At 40.1% G+C, this 23,328-nt stretch overlaps 1 protein-coding gene across 9 annotated transcripts in view; it reads left to right on the top strand.

Moving 5' to 3' along the window:
• Positions 1-23,328, top strand: part of LDB3 (LIM domain binding 3) — a 190,874-nt gene that overhangs the window by 105,525 nt on the left and 62,021 nt on the right. For 7 of the 9 annotated variants that reach the window (XM_074958765.1, XM_074958770.1, XM_074958769.1 and 4 more), the window contains 3 exons: positions 2,783-2,797; positions 9,815-9,984; positions 11,438-11,474. In XM_074958765.1, the coding sequence (XP_074814866.1) occupies positions 2,783-2,797; positions 9,815-9,984; positions 11,438-11,474 (222 nt within the window). The remainder of the gene's footprint in view (positions 1-2,782; positions 2,798-9,814; positions 9,985-11,437; positions 11,475-23,328) is intronic. The other 2 variants (XM_074958771.1, XM_074958766.1) reach the window with 1 other exon arrangement.

The following is a 23,328-nucleotide window of genomic DNA, read 5'->3' as shown; positions in this document are numbered from 1 at the left end:
TATTTTACAACTGCTGTTTAACTGAAACCTCTAACTTAGGATAAACAGGAGCTTGTATATTTCACAGTTGAGAAGATATTTAAGCTAAAAATGATGTTTCTGCAATACTGTATGCATCACTAAAAAGTAATAATTTCTCCCAACTGCTGATTTAAACCAGAGTGGTGTGATTATGACCCCTCTCTTTTGTTGTCTTTAGCAGATAGATAGCGGTTTGTGTATAAAGAAAGTCGGGAAGCCTTTCGGGAAGATACTCTGTTGATCCAAATACACATTTTTCACTTTTGCAGTGTTGCACAGTATAACCAGTGATGAGCTGCCAAAATCTTAACAACAGGTTCCCTCCTCACCCCATGAGGGGGTTGTTGCTCACCCCCACCCCTCGGGACTCCTGCCCCATCCAACCCCCCCGCGTTCCTTGATGCCCCCCCTCCCCAGGACCCCTGCCCCATCCACCCCCCTCCCATGTCCCCTGACTGCCCCCAGAACTGGGCAGGAGGGTCTTGTGGGCCACCGTAGTGGGTGCCCACCCCACCCCTAAGAGCCAGAGGCACCTGCCATGGGGCGAGGTGGGGAGTCCCGGAGGTGCTTACCTGGGGCAGCTCCCAGGAAGCATCCAGCAGGTCCCTCTGGCTCCTAGGGGTCGGGGAGCGTAGCTAGGGGGGGATCAGCGGGAGCGGCCGCTCCCCCACTGATCACATCAAAAGTGGTGCCTTAGGCACCAACTCCCTGGGTGCTCCAGGGCTGGAGCACCCAAGGGGAAAATTTGGTGGGTGCAGAGCACCCACCGGCAGCTCCCCTCCCCGCGCCCGGCCCCAGCTCACCTCACCTCGGCTCTGCCTCCGCCCCTGAACACATCGCCCCGCTCTGCTTCTCTGCCCCCTCCCCCGGCTTCCCACCAATCAACTGTTCAGCGGGAAGCCAGGGAGGGCTGAGAAGCAGGCGGCAGCTTCCTGCTCAGGCCAAGGGTGGTGGAGGTGAGCTGGGGCGCACAGCGGTTAGCCTGTGGGCCCTCCCTAGGTTACCTGCTGCAGCGTGGGTGGCCCTCTTCGGGCCCCCCCTTCCCAGCTCACCTCCGCCTCCCTGGGCCTGAGTGGGAAGCTGCTGCCTCCTTCTCAGCCTGCCCCAGCTTCCCGCACGAACAGCTGATTCTCAGGAAGCCTGGGGGGGCGGAGAAGCAGAGCAGGGCGACGAGTTCAGGGGAGGCGGAGCGGAGGTGAGCTGGGGCCGGGGGTGGGACAGGGAGCTGCTGGTGGGTGCTCTGCACCCACCAAATTTTCCCCTTCAGTGCTCCAGCCCTGGAGCACCCATGGAGTCAGCGCCTAAGGCACCACTTTTGGCCTGTTAAATTTAGAAGCTCTTTTAGAACCGGTTGTCCCTCGTGGACCAACTGGTTCTAAAAGGGCTTCTAAATTTAACAACCGGTTCTAGCGAACCGGTGCGAACCAGCTCCAGCTCACCACTGAGTATAACTGCTTTTCAGCAGTGAGAAGGTTCATGATGGTGTGTGACAACCAGTAAAGCAAATATATAAACAGTCTCTCTAAAAACACTGAAATTTAATCCAATATGAAGAGTCTAAAATGCATGTATGTTATTCAAAAATGTTATACAACTAGATTAAATATGGTGTAATCAAGGACGCTGGGTGCTGTTTCAGAATCCTTAGCTCTGTTAATAGCACTTAATAATTCTGTTTTCATCTAATTTATGTTTCTATCAACCTCAGAATTCTAAATTATCCTACGAGGGAAATGCAATTTTTTCCTGAAAATTGTTCTTATTTCAGACTGAACTCAAAATAATTTAAAAGAAAAAACTTCTTAGATTTGTCCTGTAAAAAAATTGAATTCCAGATTGAGCTAGATTTTTTTAATAAACCTCTTTTTTGCCATTTTTAGGAAAATGTAATATAACAACATTTTCTAGATTAAGAAATGTTGTTTCTAGCGATGACTCAAAACCAGCTGTAAATTGCCAATAGTCAGTTGACAAGCTCTTGGTCTTTAATATAATGTACATGTAGTTCACCCTGATACTGTGAAAAAAACTCCTAAAGCATATTCTCCATTGGCCTGATCCTGCAGTCCTCATTCATGCAGTTTCAAGTCTTGACTCAGCAAGGACTACAAGGTACAGCCTAATATATGCTGTAATTACCGTATATAGTCATTCATAAGCCGAATCTTTTTGGTAAAAAAGTGACACATCAAAGAGCAGGGGTCGGCTTATAATCGTAAAATTTGATGATTTTAAACTCTATGAAATCATTGAATTGAATATCTAATACATTGTCGTTTTGTTTACCTGGAGCGTCTGCGGGCATGGAGCCCCTCAGTTCCCTGTGGCTGCGGTTCGCCGTTCCCAGCCAATGGGAGCTGCGGGAAGTGGCGCGCAGTGACTATAATTTTGAAAGTGTGATTTTGAAAGTGATTGTAATTTGAAAGTGGATACATATTTGTTCAGTTATTGTTAAGTCAGGGTAAGCTGCTGGCGGGTTGGGACGTTTTGTTTACTTGGGGCGTCTGTAGGCACAGAGCCCCGCAGCTCCCAGTGGCCGCGGTTTGCTGTTTCCAACCAGTGAGCTTATTCAAAGTGCTAACATTTTTGTGTATCTCTTTGTGCTCCCTTTTATTGATCATTTCTTTTCTTCTCTCTTTATTCAATTCTTTTCTTCACTAATTTCTGATACTAACATTACTCTGTTGTGCACATCCCAATGCTCCATAATGATGGATCCCACACAATGCCTTTTGTTGGGTTTTGACCACATGACTCACAGTGAATCTCCATTGGCGTAAGTAGATCCATATTTCCAACTAGTAAAACACAATGAAAGTACAGTGTATGTGTGTTCTTTTAAAAAGGTTCACTTCTTTCATATATCTGGATTTTAGAGGCATTTTACTGTATATGCAAAATCATACAATACAAATCATATAACTTTTAAACTGCCATTTAGACGGTCTCATAGTTATAAAGTTTCACTGTTGAGCATGTGAAGTCCTGGTAATTTCATAGAAGACACTTAAATGAGATCTGTCAAATGCAGTTCAGAACAAAGAATTTGCCATATTGGATCAGACCACTGGTCCAGCATGCTCCTCCTATATGAGGCCAGTCCCTGATGCTTCTCAGAAAGGAGAGACTGCCCCTTCCAGAAAATCCCAGATAAAATGAGGGAATTCCACTAAGTGCAGAGGGAGATGGGAATTCAGTGTATTTTCTAATGGGAGGGGAAAAGGGTGTAGTTTCTTTAAATATTCCTTAGTGTTAGAGAATTCTGACATGGTCAGTCTGAATAATGATAAAGGGTCCAAATGATGAACACTGTAATAAAAGTAAATATAACTGTTTAACTGGAAACAAAAGGAAATAAACATCTAGATAAAAACCAGGAGTCAGCCCTTCTGTTGTTTTACATAAGACATAGCACCAGTGAAGTCAGTGGAGCTATGCCAGTTGACATCAAAAGAAGCTTTGTTCCAATTTTTTTTCATTTTATATATGAAATTTTAAATTTTAGAAATTAAATAGTTACTGACATTTATTTTTATGTATCAGGCAGTTTTAGTGAACTGTTACTTTTTGGAAATATGCCCATGAAATAATCTTCCTCTGTAACCTCAAGTAGAAAGCTAATCTGGAAGCTACACAATATGAACTAGCACTGAAGCCTTTCCTTCATCTTTGGAGAGTGATTTCTGAGGGCTTGTCTACACAGCACGGCAAAGTGCTCTACGGGGGTATGATTTATAAAGCATTCTAACATGCTGTGCTCTAACTGCCCTGTAGAGACCTTTCTGGCATGCTCTAAAGGTACCTAGTTGTGTTAACATGGTCCTCTTTCAATCCTATGTTAACACGAACTAGGTACCTTTTAAGTTACATCGACACTACAAGCTAGACATGATTATTCCCCTACTTTTGTGCACGTACGTGCACTAGCTCACATCCATTAGTGTAGCCAGGGTAATAGGGGCGGCAGCAGCAGCCGAGGCACAGTTTACCTATAAGACTATAACAGGGTTTAAAAGAGAACTGGATAAATTCATGGAGGTTAAGTCCATTAATGGCTATTAGCCAGGACGGGTAAGGAATGGTGTCCCTAGCCTCTGTTTGTCAGAGGGTGGAGATGGATGGTAGGAGTGAGATAACTAGATTATTACCTGTTAGGTTCACTCCCTCTGGGGCACCTGGCATTGGTCACGGTCAGTAGACAGGATACTGGGCTGGATGGACCTTTGGTCTGACCCAGTGTGGCCATTCTTATGTCGAGTACAAATCTACCTGAAACCAGTGGGTACATACTCTGTGTGGCTAAGCTGTGCCTTCACTGCCATTACCTGCTCTACCACAGCTACACTGCTGTTTATACTTGTGCTAGCTCTATGGTACAGAGTGCGAGTATGTGGACACAATGTATTGCACTGAATTGTAGACATATCATATTGTAGATGTAGCCTTAGGGTATGTCTGCGCTGCAATTAGACACCTGGGCTGGCCCGTACCAGCTGACTCGGGCTAAGGGTCTGTTTAATTGTGGTGTAGATGTTCAGCTGCAGCCTGAGCTCTGGGACCCTCACACCTTGATGGTCCTAGATCTCTGGCTCCAACCTGAGCCCAAACATCTACACCACAATTAAACAGTCCTGCAAGCCCAAGTCAGCTGGCACAGGCCAGCTGTGGGTTTTTAATTGTGGTGTAGACATACTGTTAGAGCACTCCAGCAAAGTCTACTCGGGGCAGTTAGGTGCTTTACAAATTACACCCCTGTAGACTGCTTTGCCATGCTGTGTAGACAAGCCTTCAGTCTAATATTAATCTGGATCAGAGTAGTGCTTCTATCCTGTGCGTTCTCAGACTCGACTCTTTAAATATGCTTTGCTCAGTGCTACAGCCTGTTGGCGCACCTTTCTTTTTATGACCTTCCGAACTTCTTACTTAGTGAATGATAGATTCTCCCCAGTAGATTATATGCTATGCTTTTAAATTTAGGCATTAAAGCAAACCTTCTACTCTTCTCTCTGATCAGATCATCTCAAAAGTAAAGGCCTGGCCAGTGATTGGATTATATTCATTTGATCATATCATTGGCTTGATCCTTCAGGGTGCTGCTTGTGCCTTCTGTGATATGTAGACTGTTCTGAACTCCAGCTTACTATAGTGGAGTTGAGGCTATTCGTCACCTTGGTTGTTCAAGCCTGAACTAAGCATTTTGCTGCTAAATATGAAAATAACTATATAAGTAGTAGTCTTACTGGTAGCCAAATTCTCCTTTAGTTCTCCTTTAGATTCAGTTCTCTGCAGAGAATTTGGCCCCATATATGTAAAAGAGTAAGAAGATGCAGACTTCAGATCTCAAGAGTGTAGGTTCAGCTTGAGAAATAATACAATAGGCAATTTCTGCTATGTGAAGTCCTTGAAGCACTGTGTACACGTGTGTAGCAATGAATAATAATAAAAATATAAACTCAGTGCCTGGGGCCAATTTCTGATATAATCATTTCTGTCAATGGTGTTGAAGCTGGGGTAAGTAAGGTCATCAGGCCCATGTTGTTTGAAGTAAGAAAATCATTCAAACATACCAAATCAATTTATTTATACTGGAATTATTCAAACCCGCATGCCAGGACATCAAGGTAGCAGAGTGAGAATGCCCTGTCTGTATGTCCTTTTTTATCATTCCTGTCATTGTATTATAACTCATAACATACCAAGAACCAAGAGTTGGTGCCCATAAGATCATGTACTCATGTGTTTCATGTACATTTCAGTCAAACCTCTTTTACGAGTCATTAAGGATTTTTGGCCAAATTTGCTGCAGATATAAGCAGACATAATTTCAGTGACTTCAGCAGAGTTGCACCCAGCTAAGACTGGCACTTGAAATTAACCCTTTGAGTGTGTAAACTGAATTAAGCAACAATAACAGACTCTAGATTTTCTTTATAACAAACAAAAATGGATGGCTATTTTACAATTCCTTATAAGTCTTTGATAATTTCTGTAATTGCTTTTGTTATTACTTGGAATCAAAATGCCATCCATTCAGTATTTATATGGATCGAATACACTCCTTCAGAGAAATTCAACTGTATTTTTACATCAAGGGTCAAATCCTGAAGCCCTTACTTAGCTTTTACTCAACCTTTTGTTACCTGAGTAAGAACTGAGTTAAAATTAAGTAGACTTCAGTATACGGCCCACTTGTTGACCCATAGTTTATAATAAATAGAAAGTCACAGACTCTTTACTCCTTATTCAAAGAGGTTTGATTGTCTATAGAGCTTATATTGGTGCAAATTAATTTTGCTGTGAATGCATGACCCACCTAATGATGGGAACAAAGGTATAATTTTCTATTCAATCATAGCAAAATGCCCTAAATTATTTGGGCAGATTTTTTTGTGTGCACACACACGCTAGGAAAACAAACTTTAAAATGAAGAAAGGGCATAGTAGTAACTGATACGTCTCCCCTCCATCCCCCATTATCAAGTTTTCTGAAAGAGTCAGGTGCCCCATCTAAGCTTTTGGAAAGACCATAACCAGCCACAGTGTTGCTCTGGATTATACACTGCCATTCCTACTGGTTCATATATCCCAATACTTATTTGTGGTATAATTATGATTCAAACAAAGATAAAGGCCTGTTGCATTAAAGTCATAATTGGAAATGTTCCAATATGTTTTGCTCAACTAGATAACCTAGTTTGGCTTAGAGTGAGGCACTTCATTCAGTGAGGGAAGGTTAATTTACCAGAATCCATTTCCTGTCTTTATTGTCTGCCATCAAGATATTAATATACCCTGATACATATTTCTATTCTGAAATCTCAGACTTAATCTCTACAGCTGCACAGCCACATGTGAGCTATTGGGCATTTTTATATTTATAGTTTTAATCAAATTTTTTTCTCTAAGTCCATCATAATACAAGAACAAAGCAGTGTAAGTAGAGGATTTAACAAAATGAACTTGACTATCTGTCCATGACCCAAATGCTAGTACTGTCACAGTAACACATAGCTGATCGTTGAAGTCAGCAGTACCATCCATCCACTGGGTTTTATTATCCAGTGTCCATCATTCTGCAGCAGTGAAATTTGCCATCAAACACAGCAGTGTTTTAATCTCCTGCAGGATCAAAATGTAAGTCTGGGGATATAAAGTTAATCAGTTGTTAGCCAGTAATAGGCAGCCAGTCATCCATTACAGTAAAAAAGCAAAAGATGCTGCTTACTCAATAGAAAAATGAACATATGAAGTGTAGTTGGAAACATGAAAATTTTACCACCAAATTGGAAACCTTTACTAAATCATTTGCTGTGAGGGACAAAATGTTATTTATATTTTTTATTTTCATGCTTCTCATGGAGAGTAGTTTGCTGGGTGAGACATGAAAATTGAATGACTGTAATGTAGGCTTCATTTCTTTCCTTTCTATTCACATTACAAAATTTCTTCATTAGCCCTCATACTAAGGATGTTTCTGATACAAGGCTTAATTCACTAGTGCCTCAGTGGAAGGGGAAATTTATACCTCCCTGAATTAGCAAGTCCTGCTGTTGCACATGGAAGATTCAGTTAAGGGAGGCTGATGCTGTCCCTCCCCATCTTCCATCAGGGTCTCTAGGGGGATGGGATGAGGGAGGGATGCAGCTTTAGTTTACAGCTGGAGCCACACAAGAGCTTTGCTGGTGAAGACTTCAGAGGGATGTTCAGAATCAGTGCTACCTTTGCAAGACACGCTAGTCCCCCAATGTTCCCACACCTGTCAGCACTTAGATACCATGGTGATGGGTACTATAGAAAGACATAAGGTAGACACCAAAAGTGAGGCGTTAGCTTCTTTCTGTTCCTGCACTCTTCCAACGGGGCAGACGTTCCATCTCACTTCTGTGCACTGTGGCAGGGTTTACCCTGGTAGAAGCCATTTTATGGGCATAATCTAATTTATGGTCCAACAGTGAAAAATTAGTCCATTATGTTAAGAATGTTCCCCTTTTGTGTAAGAAGTGCAAAAGAATGGGAAATGTAAGCTTAGTGTACTGCTTCCTAGCATTCTGTCGGATTCTCAGGAAAGCTGGAAGGTAGCATATTCTGGGGAGGGCGGGAGAAAGGAACAGCTGCAAATACCCCCTTTAGAGATGAGTCCATAAGGGATGATATACACTATAGTGCTCTTTCAAACTGGCTTATGTAGAGAATAGGGATACATGGCATATTTAAATACAGTGTTTCCAAGCCCCTTCTCAGGGTGGTTGAGCACTGGAATAAATTGCCTCGGGAGGTTGTGGAATCTCCATCACTGGAGATTTTTAAGAGCAGGTTAGACAAACACCTATCAGGGATGGTCAAGATAATACTTAGTCCTGCCACGAGTGCAGGGGACTGGACTAGATGACCTCTCAAGGTCCCTTCCAGTCCTACAATTCTGTGATTCTATTCTGACATGAAACACACACATCCCCATGCTTTTTCCTGTGGCAAATTATATTATTGTCTGCACAGTGTCGTATCAGTTACTTTGGCTTTTCCCTGACTCCTCTCATATTGTCAAACCACACCCCCATTTTTGCTTTCTGTGGGTCTTCTCTAGAGAATTGTATCTTGCCAAGTAGGAAGTTTGGGCAACTGCCTGGGCTTTAGAGGAAGGTTTTATAGCAGGTGGCTGCTCTGATTCCTTGCCCTTTATGGCAGGGAGCTCATTGGACAATATGGCCCTTAATTTTTAAAATAGCTATTTCTCAATTTTCATGACATCGAGCATGCCACTTCCAAAGCTCTGTAAGGCATGGATCATACAGTTACAATGTAAATCACTCACTTCAGAAATAATCTTGTATTTAGAGGAGTCCTGGACCCAAGGTATGACATGACTGCACACATCACCATCAATGTATGTATCTGCAGCTCTATTAATATTTAATTTAACTGCACACTATGCAAAAGTTATTTTAATGGGAAAAAACTATTAAATGACCATGTCTACTTCCAGCTTGTGTCATAAATCAAATTAGAGGTTAACTCAATTGGTGTTGTAGGGTGTCTCATGAACTTTTGTAGTTTGGGCTCTAGGTATGCAAAACTGAATGGTTCTTCCTATACAGTCTGTGCAAGGTCATCAGAGGGATCATAAACATTAGGTATAGCTTAATAATGAAGGTTTGAAATATGAAATAACTAGAGAAGTGTCTGAGCTTTGAGTTCGAATCCAGATTTTCTCATGTTCTGAAGTGTTTGGATTCAACGTTTTGGAACCAGCCTAACTCTGGAAAGAATTAAAAAAAACTGTACTAAATTAACTTTTTAATATCAAAATGTATTTTCTCCTTTTTGGTGTAACCTTAAAATAGTCCAGTTCCACAACTGCAATAATATACTCTAGGGTCAGTTAATTAGCTCCACAACATGAGGCATTTCACTATGCACAATTATAGGGGTAACAATACTCAATTGGTCCACTAATCTTGACTTGCTGACCATCCTTTATTGCTTTATATTGATATATTACTGCCATAATTTTGTGGCTGTGTTGGCTTGGGGGTCATGGACAGACCAGTAAACATATTGGTTTGAATAATAATAATATGCAATGTTAAAGACAAAGTGAACTGAAATGTTCTCGATTCACATGTTTTTGATCTACTGTAATTTGTTTATTTCTTAGGCAAATGGTTTTTTTTCAAAAACAATGTTTTTGGTTTTTGTTGTTGGTTGTTTTGGGGTAGAAACTGCAACATGAGGTAGGGTAGGGGGGCAAACCCAGTATGTGCTGTTTTATAATGCGCCCTTTTCTGCATTGCAGTAGCCTTCCTGTTAAAGATCCTCACATAGACAGTGCCTCTCCAGTGTATCAGGCTGTGCTTAAAACTCAGAACAAGTCTGAGGATGAGCTTGATGACTGGACTCGCCGTTCTGCCAATCTGCAGTCCAAGTCTTTCCGCATCCTCGCCCAGATGACAGGAACGGAGTACAGTAAGTCAAACAATGAAGCCCCAAATTTGTTTTAAGATTAATTTTATTTTTCTTTCCTCTTTTATACACTAGCTCTTGAGTCTCAAAGATGACTCCCTTCCTTCAGTAAAGCTCCCCAATGTGGGTTAAACTCACAAAGCTCTAAATCTAGTTCAAAGGGGATTAGCAAACCTAAATGCTAACTATCACATTGTTTCCTATAAAGGAAATATTTGATCAGCCATGAGTACTATTCTTATTTTATTGTGTGAGTGCTAATAATAATCATTAACTAAACAAGATCCTAGAATGTCTTGGGCTAGTGTAGGTTTCCCGCCCCCCAACAATCTAATGCAGGGGTTCTCAAATTTCATTGCACCATGACCCCCTTCTGACAACAAAAATTACTACATGACCCCAGGAGGGGGACCAAAGCCTCAGCCACACACCCCTCGCCGAGTGCAGCTGCCCCAGGTGGGGGGCGAGGAGGGCAAAGTCCAAGCCCCCTGGCAGGGGGGTCCAAAGTCAAAGTCCAAGGGCTTCAGCTCCAGGCAGGGGGCCTGTAGTCTCTGCCCTGCAACCCCGGGCTGAAGCCCTCGGGCTTCCACTTCGGCCCCAGGCGGTGGGGCTTGGGCTTCAGCCCTGGATCTCAGCAAGTATAACGCCAGCCCCAGCAATCCCATTAAAATGGGGTCCTGACCCACAGTCTGAGAACTGCTGATCTAATGTAATTGGTATAATCAAGTAGGAATTCTCACTTCTCAGGGGGCTAGGTTTACAAAACTGCTAATTCATTTGAAAGGCAATGATCATCTTAGCATCTGTTGTAATATACTTTTACACAGTGGGCACACTGAAATCAGAAAATGGAACCTCATTTGCACCGTACCTATGATTTTCTAGCAGCCATGTTACCTAGACACTAGACCCTGACCCAAGTCCACAGATGACACAAGAGGTTGAGGTTCTGTGTTTATTGCCCATGCAATTCTTTTTTCTGACCATCGGACACCAACTTCACATCTTATTCCTAATTTAGATAGCAGGGAGTTTGGGGGATTTCATGGCTACTCTCATTCCATCATTGGGAGACAGGCACCATTTACCCAGTGTTTCCCCCGCATGACCTCTACATGTGAAGCTGCCACTTTTCCAGGCTCTTCCCAAGGAGCAGAAAGCCCACTCTGGGTGCTTGTGCACAACCAAGACAAACTATGAATCAGCTGCTGGTAGGTGGCTGAGAAAGTAGTACAACTGCAACCTCTTACCACTGCCCCACTTTCTAACCCTATAAATTCCACTGAAGCCAGAGTTGCTTCTGCTCACTTTATATCTCTGTGTGACCTTATGGTGGAAAGCTGCCATGCTTATCCCCTTAGATGTTATTTTCTTTTATGCTTTTCTGGTAACTTGGGGTTGGATTGTGGGCCTCATCTAGTAGGTTTTTTTAACGGAATCATTTTCTCTTCTGCAGTGCAAGACCCGGATGAAGAAGCCCTGAGGAGATCAAGGTAGGCAACTAGCAGCAGGCATTATGGCCTTCTTCTTACTGATAACCACTACCTAATGCTCTAAAATGGCATTAATATGAAAATACAAAACTAGATTTTTTTTCTTAAATATTCTAACACATTTACTCAACAATCACTAAAATGAAAATGCTATTGGCTTAGAAATCTGCAAGAAGTGCTCGATTGAAAGGGTAACAATGTGACAGTTAGGTGTAATACAGTACAAAATCCTGAAACGAGTACTCAGTCTTGCAAGCTCTTTGCACATGGAATTCCCATTGACTTCAGTGGGAGTGCTGTTTGTGCTGGGCTCATAGGATCAGGCCCTATGTGACTGCATTCAATTCTGTAACTAGATGAAAATATATGATATTGTGGTAGTGTTGAAATTTAATGTGCAATTTATTTGGATGATCCTGTGATTGGCACTTGATTCAGCTGACATGATATAGTAATGTAGTTGTTTCCAATTACAGACATGGAATAATCATCACCTGAATATATTTTATGTGAAACAGAAAAAAATTATATTTTTTTTAGATAATACACAGTATGAGGATACAGGACTGCTTTTGCTACTGGAGAAAAGTACATATCCATTTTCAAATGTTCTGCCAGTAAGGATTTTACACATTCCTAGGCTCATAAAGGCCTAAACTGTAAGGCTATTACGAACAGTTATGATCATCTGGTCTGACTTCTGCATAACACAAGCCATAGATTTTACCCAGAGATTTCTGCATCTAGTTCAGCAACTTGTGAATGAACTAGAGTGTATGGGGTTCTAGCCTGATGTATTCTATTTACATATTCCACATCCGTATCTTGCCAAAAATGTTTTAAACAGATTGTTTGGTTTGTGATCTGTCTGGTATTTTGCCCACCCAGTGTTTAACTTGTGTTATTACGAAATGGTTTATATGCAAGGTTTTGGACTTTCGATTCTTCTGCACCTAATGTAGGGTTACAAATGATGAGTCGATGAGCAAAACAGGAACATTTTTACTTACAATATGAAAATACGAATCCAAGGGATATATTTTCAACTGGATGTATTTCCTATCCAGGTTCCACAACAGTTCACTGAAAGTTGCATAGCTAGATACCTCCATATCAGTTTGAGACTGTGCCACCCTTGCACTAAATTCTGTCTTCAAACGTGCAAACACAATTCCTGTTGATTTCATTGTAAGTCTCGATTCAGCAAGTATGTACTGAAGTTCTGTTAACTTCAGTGGAACTTAAAACAAATCCTATAGTATCCAAACAAACACTATGTACAGGAAGGACCTTCATTAGAACTAAATTCTGTCTGCTGATTCAGGGGCCTGGCTCCCATACATCTGTTTGTGGGCAGAATTTAGCCCTTCATGAGCTTTAGCTGTGGTCCATAAATAGCAGATGCATATTGAAAGGCCTGGGTGTTGAAAAAAACACTTGGAATTGGATAGATTTTAAAAGAATAATTGGTTAATAACACATAAGTGTTTGTACTGTAAATTGCACTTATTATTTGATGTAATTTAAAGTACATGATATTATCCTTCATGTATTTTATGTTGTCAGCATTGTGCACTTCTGATGTATCATTTTCCATTATCTTTTTTTAATAAGGAAATGTTAATGACACTGAATATGAGTCACTGGGGAATGTTACACAAAGACTTTTAAAGGTGCGCTTGTCCTTCTAACCAATGCTGAAGGGAATGTAATTTGGACAGTTACGCACACATTCTTCCTATCCCCATCCCCCACCCCCACCCCCATCCTTCTCTCTGCTTTTATATGCAGAGAACAACCTGTGTCCAAAGATCTAGTTTTGGAAGGCATGGAAGGAGGAAGTGACATATCTATAGCATGCTGCCCTCTTCTTCTGCCCTCTTACCCAATACAGCAGAAACCCCTCCACAGAGTCCTAGTTTCAAAAGGTCAGAAGGTATAAACGGGTGCGCATTATGCTAAGCTCCACTCCCAGGCTCCCAGCAGCATAAATTACTGTAGACAGAGCCTGCAAAGTTATACATTGTTACTCTTTCATGGTTTGAAATCCACAGTGGGGGTTTCTGGGGCAGCCAAAGGAGGGGATCTCCTGGAAGTACAAATCCTGCAGGAGTCCTTGCTGTTCTTTAGAGATCCATTGGTTTGAGCTCTATATCAGACTGTCAGATGCCATCCCTTATGGAAAAGTTTCATGTACACACAAGTTAAACTGTCAGAATTCTCATGTAATGGAGAATTTTGGTCCAAAGTCATGCCTGCCAAGAGTGCTCTCTTCTCTCTTGTGCTTTTCCTCTGTTCTCTGTGTATCAACTTTGTTCAGTGTGAACAATAATAAGGATTGACTCAAACTTAGTGGCAGCTCTATGTCTACTTTTTTCTTTTAGACATTTTCAAAGAAGGAAAACACAAGTAACTTTCCTATATGGGGGACCTCTTTTTAATGCAAGTGTTCATCCCTAGACTTGGTGCCTATTGTCATACATACTGGCATGTACTTTGAACAGAGCCCATAATGTGCAGGAATTTTCTGATGGCAAAATGCCTGTTTCACTTCATATTAATAAGTGTGTTTTATGGCTCTTCTGTTCAAGTTATACTGGCAGGCACATGTGGTAGTGGATGAAAGGCACTTTTTGAGGTACTTTTGATGTAAGATTACCATTTGTTATGAAACCTTTTCCTTTACATTGGGATTGTAATGAATGTTTTGTTGAAAATTTGATAAGTAATTTGTCTATCGCCAGTAAAACAGACATCTCTTGAACTAATACCCTTCCGTACATGGAGATGGAGGGATATATCTTCAAAACATTGAGGGATTTCTTAAACTTCATGATTCCTATTAAATCCAGTTGAACTTACATAGCTACCACCCTGCACATTGCTTTGAAAAAATACCTCTCAAAGTTGCAGCATCACAGCTAGGGGTATTCTGAATCATTTTATTTTTATAAGCATAAAGTGGCATTTGAGAAATCATACATCAACAGTCCCTTAGAAGTGTTATTTGTATCATATTATGCTGTTAGAAACTGAAAAACTAAAAAAGTTAAAGTACTTGTCACCATTTACAGTACTCTGTTGTTGTTGGTTTTTTTGTTTGTTTGTTTTTTGTGCTTTGTAAAACTTGGAAAGTGAAACTACCCTGGTCTGTTTATTTTCTGTTTCTCTAATCAGTTTCACTCTCTGGCTCTCCTGCATTAATACAGCGGTTTTGTGTTTGGATATCAGCCATTCAGGAGAAATGAACTTGTCTGCTTTGAAACAAACACATGCACAAATCAAGTGAACATTTTAATTTCCATTAGGGTTTGTAAAGTTCTCTTCTCTGCTCCTCCACCCCCCTTTGTTTATATTTTTAACTTAAAAAACCTGGGGCCTAAACCAGAGGCAGTATCCAGAAAAGGTCCAATCCTGAAAGAAGTAGAACACCACCTGTGAGGTGCTGAGTGCCCTTCTGTCCTATTGAAGTTGATGGGAGTTGAGAATGCTTAGATATTGGAAGGAGGTGATCAGCACCATACAGATTCTGCCTCTGTGTTGTTCTGTTTTTAACTCAAATGACTGGAGATACTTATTTAAATACCAACATTTGCAGGATTTCACGTTCTTGTTGCCTAATCTCTAACAAAAGCAAGAAAGCTATGAGGAAACATCGCTCTAATTTGCAGCTTTTGGTCCTTATGAGAAAAGATATAGGCTGACCTAGATATTACAGGATAGGAAATGTTTGCAATGATTTTGTCTTGTACTATGTTGACTTTCACTTCCTGCTCAGCTGGAGAAAAAGCTGAGAGTCTGCTGGCAGGAAAACAGTAGAATTATGCTGAGAATTTCTAGCAAAAGCAGCCCTGTCAAACAAAACCAAAACCAAGGAATACAAATTTTTGTTACATTACAGCTCAAAATTACAAATGTAAAAAGCTTTCCAAAATTTCTCTGGAAAAGGATCACCCAGCCTAGTTTGCCTTTATTTTGGGAGGTAACATAAATCCAAATAAATTGCCATTGCCCTAGTTATAAAGCAGGGGAGTGGTGGCTACATTCCCTAACCCCTTTCTTTCTTCCTTCTTCTCTCTCTCTGTCTTTTTCTTTCTCTCTCTCTTTCTCCATGCCACAGGGAAAGGTTTGAAACGGAACGTAACAGCCCACGCTTTGCCAAATTGCGCAACTGGCATCACGGCCTATCGGCGCAAATCCTTAATGTTAAAAGTTAAAAACCCATGTGTAACAAATAAATGTGGAAGATATAAAATTACACTAAAGAATTAACTGCTTTACTGAGTTAGAACCTAGGGGTATCATATATATACACAGTACAGACATAAGATAGGGGGTTTTCTCTGAGTGCCTGCCTTTATTGTTTTCTGTTGCTAGCCCAATATTTCGCCACTATCACACACCCCAAAAAAAACAACCCCAAACTAAAAAAATCAGACCTACAAATGATCTTCATTGTAAAGGGGATTTTTTTTTGCCTTCTGATAAATTATAACTTTAAAGTATTGATGGGGGAAAGATGTAGCCATTATACTTTATTTAAATACAGAGAGAAACAAGACAGAAATGATTGTCAGTTTTCTTGGGGGTTGAGGGGAGATATACTTTTCCAGGAAGTGTTACTGCTGTAAGAAAGTCAAACTGGAGCTAGATAGTTGGGAAGAAAAACATACTAAGCCGAGCCGAAAGGTTCTAAATACATAGTCCTTTTAATTTATTTCAATATTTAAAAAATGTTTCAGATAAGACCCTAGATGTGATAACTTTATTTTTCTTGGATGTGCTATATTGTTAAGAGTCGCTGCTGGCAACATTGCTTATAGTTTTCCCTTTGAAACCAGAATTTGTCTTGGGGAGAAAGATAGAGGTAGAATGTGGCAGCTGTTAGACTGTGAAGAAAAGGGGACTATGTGACACTTTGTTAGAGATGGTTTAGAAGTAAAAGGAATATATGAGACAATTCATGTACTGAGTTTTTAAAAGCATGTTGTAAGTTTCAGGCAAAGTGCTGCTCATTCTGTATTGCTCTTGTTTTGATCCCTCACTTTTTTCTGTATATAGCAGCATGCTTTATCTGAAATAAAAGGATTTTAAAAACTAAAGTAATGCTGTGCCTGTTTTACACAAGTACTTTACTCTGGAAAATAAAATAAACCTTGGAAGTATATGAGAAGGAGAGGAAATTTTCTTTCCACAATAGAGAACATTGTCAATAAGATTTTCTCAATTAAACATAATTCTTACAGGTCTCAAAATGATCTGAATTAGAAGGCTCGGTGTAGCCTATAAAAGGACAAGAATAGAACTGAACACATAAATTCTGAGTGACAAAAGAAAACAGGATATTTTTGTGGATTTTGGAGAGGGAATTAGAATAACTGCACAAATTCCTTTGGTAGTCTGCATTCTCTGAGGTGTTGCTAATATTGACTTAGTGCATACCTGCTGTGTTGACATGTGGGTCATTGCTGGGGGTTAGAATGAGGTAGCTTTGTTTCAACAAGTATATTGCAAACATTGCAACAATAATTTTATTTTAAAATATATAATCTGAAATCAGGCAGGTCTAACAGAGAGGTCCATAAATAAATACCCTTATTCTCTGCTAATAGGATATCAAGAAAGCTCCCATTGCTCTTTCATATATAGTTAATGCTCTCTTGGTCATATAAAAAGAATGTAGTCTAAATTAAAGTGTGTTCATGGTTTCCGTGGAGATAACTGGTGTTACTGTAACAATTCACGCCATGAGTCATCAACAGGGATTGAAGTAAGGACCATCAGCACTAAAGCACAGGTCTCTACCACTTGAACTAAAGATTTTCTCTGTTGGGGCATTATCCAAAGCCTACTGGAGTTTGTCCACTGACATCTGTGAGCTTTGGAGCAGGCCTTTTAGCTGGTAGCAATAGTTGTGGATCAAACACTAAGTCAGTGAGTTACATTAAAATTCTTCTGGTACTTTTTGCTAGTTCCCAGCCTTCTAGTTCTAATATCTGACTCTTCATGACAGGGCTGAATTCACTAAAATGTCTATCTGTCTTCTGTGCTGTAGAAGCACATGTAATGCTGCCTCAGTTGGAGAGGTTTGCACGGGCTTCCACAACATGGAATACTGTTTCAGAAATCGAGCTGTATTAAAATTCCTTAGGAAGAGTGTTTAGAGAGTGTGGGCAGTGGTTGCTTTTGAAAATGCCATAACTATTTTTTTAAATAATCACCATGGCAATCCAATTACAAATTAAGCCATATTATAAATATTTATTAATAATTTTAAGTTATGGAAATGTCAAGGGCCAGATTCTGATCTCATTCACATCTGTGTAAATCCAGAGTAACTCCACTAAAGTTAATGCAATTATTCTGGATTTTCCCAGGGTGTCACTGAGAGCAGAATCTGGTTCAAATAAGTGAAAGTCTATTTCACATAGAAGATTTATAGAGAGTTTAAAATATCAATATATAATTTAGTGTATTCATTTTTTAAAAAATGATAAATATTTCAAAGCTAAAATATTTTGTGTCTAGTTTAAGATTGAAGTAAATCACTTCTGAATTATTAAAACCAGAGTGTAAATGTTAATAGGAATTGTATGCACTTACTATCAAAACACTGTAATGTATTTAGTTTTATTAGTACTGGCGGGTGCCACTAATAATGACAGAAATAATCCCCAGAATTTAAGTGCTTTCTATCTAAACATAATTCTCAGTCTTTGTAGGTTTTTGAATAATCAGAAAAATGAGACGTACAATGTATCATAACAGTAACTGAAAGAAGGGATTGGTCTCCCCTAGTTCTTCCTAAATGCACATCCGAACTGCTTAATTACCAGAGCCAGATTCAGGGGAGGCAACACATGCAACCAGCTAGTGAGTCGGGGAGAGGAGGGGGCACTAGAAATAGTTGTCCTTCTCTTCCCTGGAAAACATGCAGAAAACATAAACTAAATAATCTCTAAATTTATCAGCATTTAATTCTTTAATTGTTTGTATAGGGTTCATGTAAAATTTTGTAGAAAAACGTAACTCTTCTAAGGTTTGAAATGCAATCCTAGAAATCAGAGACAATAAAGACCTATTACTGAAGATAATCCATCCGCCATTACTAATGCAAAATTATTTCATATAGCACATATTCTAATGTTTTGTTCAGTCCCATTTTAACAGACTCAAATGATGGATCATATTCATGAAACCATTTGAAAACCAAATACAATTATTTCTGGTTTTTTTTCTTTTACCAATTCATTGTAAAAGGAAAATTCCTTAAAAAAAATCTGCACTTCAGTTAATGTTTAGATTGTGTCACAAACCATCAAAAGCCAGAAAAGTCAAGCTAAAGCAGTTTTATGTCATTAACAGATCTTCCACTTTTTCCTTGTGATTCGGAATTAGGTTTCCTCTGTGAAGTGGAGAAGTTAGGCCAGGAGTTGTCTTCTTACTCAGTCCCACTGCTCAAGAAAGTAATGGACAGAGTATTGATGAGAATTTGCAGGGGGCATCAGAAAGTGACTAGCCTTGTGATTAAGGCCAGCTCTAGCCTGGATGGGCTCCATCACTAATTTATACAGATTTTCTTAGTTCATAGTACCTTGCTACTGCTTTGCCAGAGCTGTCCTCTAATCTTTTTCAACCATAATACCATATTCAGGAGCCTTTTGTTTTGTCCTAAAATAGCAAGTTAAGGAGAGAGAGTATGGAGACGTATAACATTAGAGTTCATTTTTCAGCACCCTGTGAGAAGGTCTAACTCTTGGGAGTGACATTTGTGGTTGGCAGGTGTATCTGTCTGTCTTTAGGGTATAATCTGAAACATGATTGTTTTGTTCAGTGGAGGAATGTTGGTGACAGTGCAGCAGGCTAGCTTCAAAGGGTTGTTTTGTAAAGAGCCCACAACCCAAATAAGAAGACAAAATGTAGCATGTGGGCAACGATACCATCCCAGCAATCTTGCCCAAAAAAGCCCAATGTTTATAACATTTAATGAAGATACAGCCAAGGTGGTGCTACTAGGAAATCAAAACCAAAGGCCTTCCAGGTAAATCTGCTTGTCTGGTTATGACACAGGGAAATGCTCATTTTCTGCTGTGTTCTAAGCCTGTTTGATCCCAACTAATCTGTTTCCTAAATACCCTTGTTTTGCCCTTCAGTACTCTTCAAATGCTCTCTCTCTCTCTTACCCTCTTCCAGTGACTAGACTTGCAGCAGGAATACTGACTGCATGCAGTGCATGCTGGTACGTGGCAAGTGTGTGTTTGTGAGAAACCAGGCTTAAGAACCTGACCTCTCATGCTTCCTGCATGAATGGATGGCGAGAGAGGAGATGCTCTGGGGCTACTTTCTTTACTTGCCCCTTCTCATACCCTGCCTATGTGGGAAGGATTTTAAGCTTTTGCTATACAGTGAATCAGTGAAGAGGTCACTTTCTCTAAAACATGGTTTCTCATGCATTGTGTGTGAGACAAGTTGAGATTGTATTTGTTCAGTAAGAAGGGATGGGTATGTAGGGACCATTTTAGCACTGCTGGAAATTCAAATACTTCTATATTAGAACTGCTTCTGAATTCTTCATGCAAAGATAGCAGACGTGAGACATTATAGTGTACTCAAACTTGGGTTCCTACAAGAGAGTGATTTGATTTTGAAGCTTCTTTGATACAGTCTCTTCTGCCAGACTCATTGACTGGGACCTGTCAGTGTGGTTTCAGCAACTACCTGGGTGTCTTGCACACAATTTTGCTTGTAAATGTGACAAGCTAGAATTTGATGTGTTAACAACCACTACTAACTCTATGAATGTATTGAATATCTGGCTGTGGTGCCCTCATTGGTCAGGCACTCAGGACCTCCCCTTCTCAATGTTCTATCACGATCTCCAGCCCCATATTTGAAAATGAATATACCCAAACCCCACTCTCAGTTGTAAGAACCTGTGTCCCGTTTAAGCTGGTAAGAGCCTTCTGACACACCCAAATCAAGACAAACACCTTGATCCTCTTTCTCATTTGCTAAAATCTCCAGTTGTTAGCACCCTCTGACCCTTCCCAATTGCCAAATCTTCCCATCCATGAATATGCTATGTAGACTACTGAAATCCTTAGGTGGACCCATGTCTTATTTCACAGGGGGTCTCACAAAAAGAAAGCCAGGTGTGTAACTAACTCCATCATGCAGGGCACCTAAGTAGAATCGGGAAATAATGAGAATTTCATCAGTTTTATCTTGTGCCATCCCCTCTTCCCCCCCCCCCCCCCGACACACATAAGAGTTTCAATGACCTAAGGATAGTGAATAACCTTGATTGTTTCTGGTTAATGTGGAAACCTGGTTGATGTCAGAGAAGGCAACTTGACCAAAGCTGGTGGCAAAGTGGCGCCACAAACTGTTAGTCTGGTAGTTTTGTGGGAACAATGAATTTATGGCCACTTGTTTCCATGCCACCCCTTCTGGAGAGATGGCCTGATCCAGGACGGTGATTATGATTATTTGTAATCTGTCTAATTAATATTCATTTAAAATGAGGAATCCATACAAGGTTAACAAAAAGAGTGAACCCATCCTCAAATCAGTCTGTAGAGGGGAGCACATGTAAGCCAACAAACCTCGTCATAGCTCTAGGTCCACCATTAGCATCTGTGGATTGAACTGCATTGGGAAAGAAAAGACTGTTCTTCACCTGTCTTTGTCGTCTACATTCTCCTGTTTATCACTGACCCTTCCTGCATGAACTGTAGTTTTAGTTTAATTTTCATTTGTCTCTTAAGTGCAAGTTGCATGTATGTGTCCTTCCACTGATGTTGATCTCACTGTAGCAATACTGCATTTCTCTATGGATTGTCTGAATCCTTGTGTTGCCCTCAGTATGGTAAGGGAGAATTAGTTCTTGAATGTACTAAGTGTTACATCAAGCATGTCTAATCCAGAGGTTTTCAAACTGTGCTCTGTGAAGGTTCAGTGGTTCACAGAACATTGGTTAGTAGTGCATGGCTGATCATATAGTACTGGCTCCTCTTCATTACTCCCAGCTGCTGAATTGCATTAAAGACAGCTAAAAATTTACTAAATATTTTCCAGGTAATTGCTGTAGTTGCTACAGGAATATCATGCAATTATAAATGGAAGGGAGGAAAAGTAAGAGAATTCAAGACAATCTCTATATTGTCTCTACAATCTCTGTATTAACTGTGATCTGTGTTATGAAAGAATTTGAAAACCCCTGTTCTAATCCATACCATTCAGTTTTTGGCTTAGAAATTGGGGGAATTGAAAATTATCTGAGGCAGAGCATGAAATTTAGGACAATAGTGAGCAGAGAGGGTAGAAAGTACTTTAGAACTTTTTTATTCATGCCCATTTATTTTTAAAGAATTATCACTCATCACTAAGACTTATTGGAACTGATTCTTTTCCCTCTTACACTGGTGTAAATCAGGAGTCAATGGAGTCATGGTGGTGAGAGGGGAATTAGGTCCAATTATGCGGTCTCTAGATTTAAACATTGGCTCTCATTTATCTGCAGCTGTCACAGATGTAAAACTAAGGCCCTGATCCTGCAATTGGATCAACAGTAGCAGATCTCTGTGGCTTACCCAAGGCTGGAAGTAACCATGCAAGCAGATCCAATTGTAGGATTGGGACCTTATACTTCTTCTATATCAGATGGGTGGATAAAGAGGAGAGCTATCTGAAGTGAATTTATTTGCTTCTCTGAAATGCATTCTGGGCATATTTCAAACTCCTCCTCTTATTCATAATTTTGTAAGCATAACTGCTTACTAAAGTAACCTGATAAAATATACTGAATTAGTGCTCAAAACCTGCCTGATAGCAAATGCATTCAAATATAAGTTAGGACACATATACTTGCATGCAGAATATGTATACATAAATCTTGGAAAGGAATTTAAGGCTGTATCTTACACTTATTATGCAATCACATACAACAATTCTAGACCTGTTACATGGCTGTTTCCTAACACTACAGCATATTTATGAATGGCACCAAAAACACACACAACAGTTGCTTTTATTTATTTCAGTACTGACTGTTGAGCAAATACAGAATTGATTGCTATGTTCTTCACCTAATGTATAGTAATTTTTTCCTCTTCTGTGTTGGCTCAGTCTGTGCTAACCAGGATGCCTTCTAAGAGAGCAATATTTCCCTAAGGTAGACTTGCAAGCAGACTTACTGGCAGGATAAACTGCAGTCAGTTTTAGAGTAGGTTGTTCCACTTTCTTAACTGCAGTGGCTGAGAAAGAGACACTGGCTTTCCTCCTCTCCCCCTTTTTCTGATCACTAAAGTCATAAACTAAACCAGCATGTTAATCACTGTAACTTTCAGCGTTGTGTCCTCTTCTGTTAACTGTTTTTTCCTTCATGTTTTGTGCTGTCTTTGTTGTCAAGTTAATGAATAATTACAGTTACAATAATACAACTTCAAGAAATATAGGGATAAACATTCACACTTCTTTTGTGGTTTTGTGCTCATGGTGTCATGGAACAATCCCTACTCAAACATAGGAACAACCACATTAGATCAGAATACAGGTCCAGTCTAGTCCAGTATCCTGTCCCTGATCTTGCCCAGTACCAGATACTTTGGAGGAAAGTACAAGAAACCCTGTGGTAGGCAATGATGAAATAACTTGCCCACAGGGAAAGTTTCTTTCTAACCTCCATTAAATATTCACAGACAATTCTCTTTGTATTGTTACTTCTGACAAGGAAATCTAACTTGAAGACAAATATATTTATGATAAAAAAAATAAGAAAACAGTAAAGGATAAATAAACTATATAAAGGAAAAACATCGGAAATTTATTAAGGACCAGATTTTCAGCAAACATC

This window comes from Natator depressus, chromosome 7 (genome assembly GCF_965152275.1).
Source record: "Natator depressus isolate rNatDep1 chromosome 7, rNatDep2.hap1, whole genome shotgun sequence".
Classification (NCBI taxonomy): Eukaryota; Metazoa; Chordata; order Testudines; family Cheloniidae; genus Natator; species Natator depressus.
Note: the sequence above shows the minus strand (reverse complement) of the source record. Positions and strands in the feature narration are given on the sequence as shown.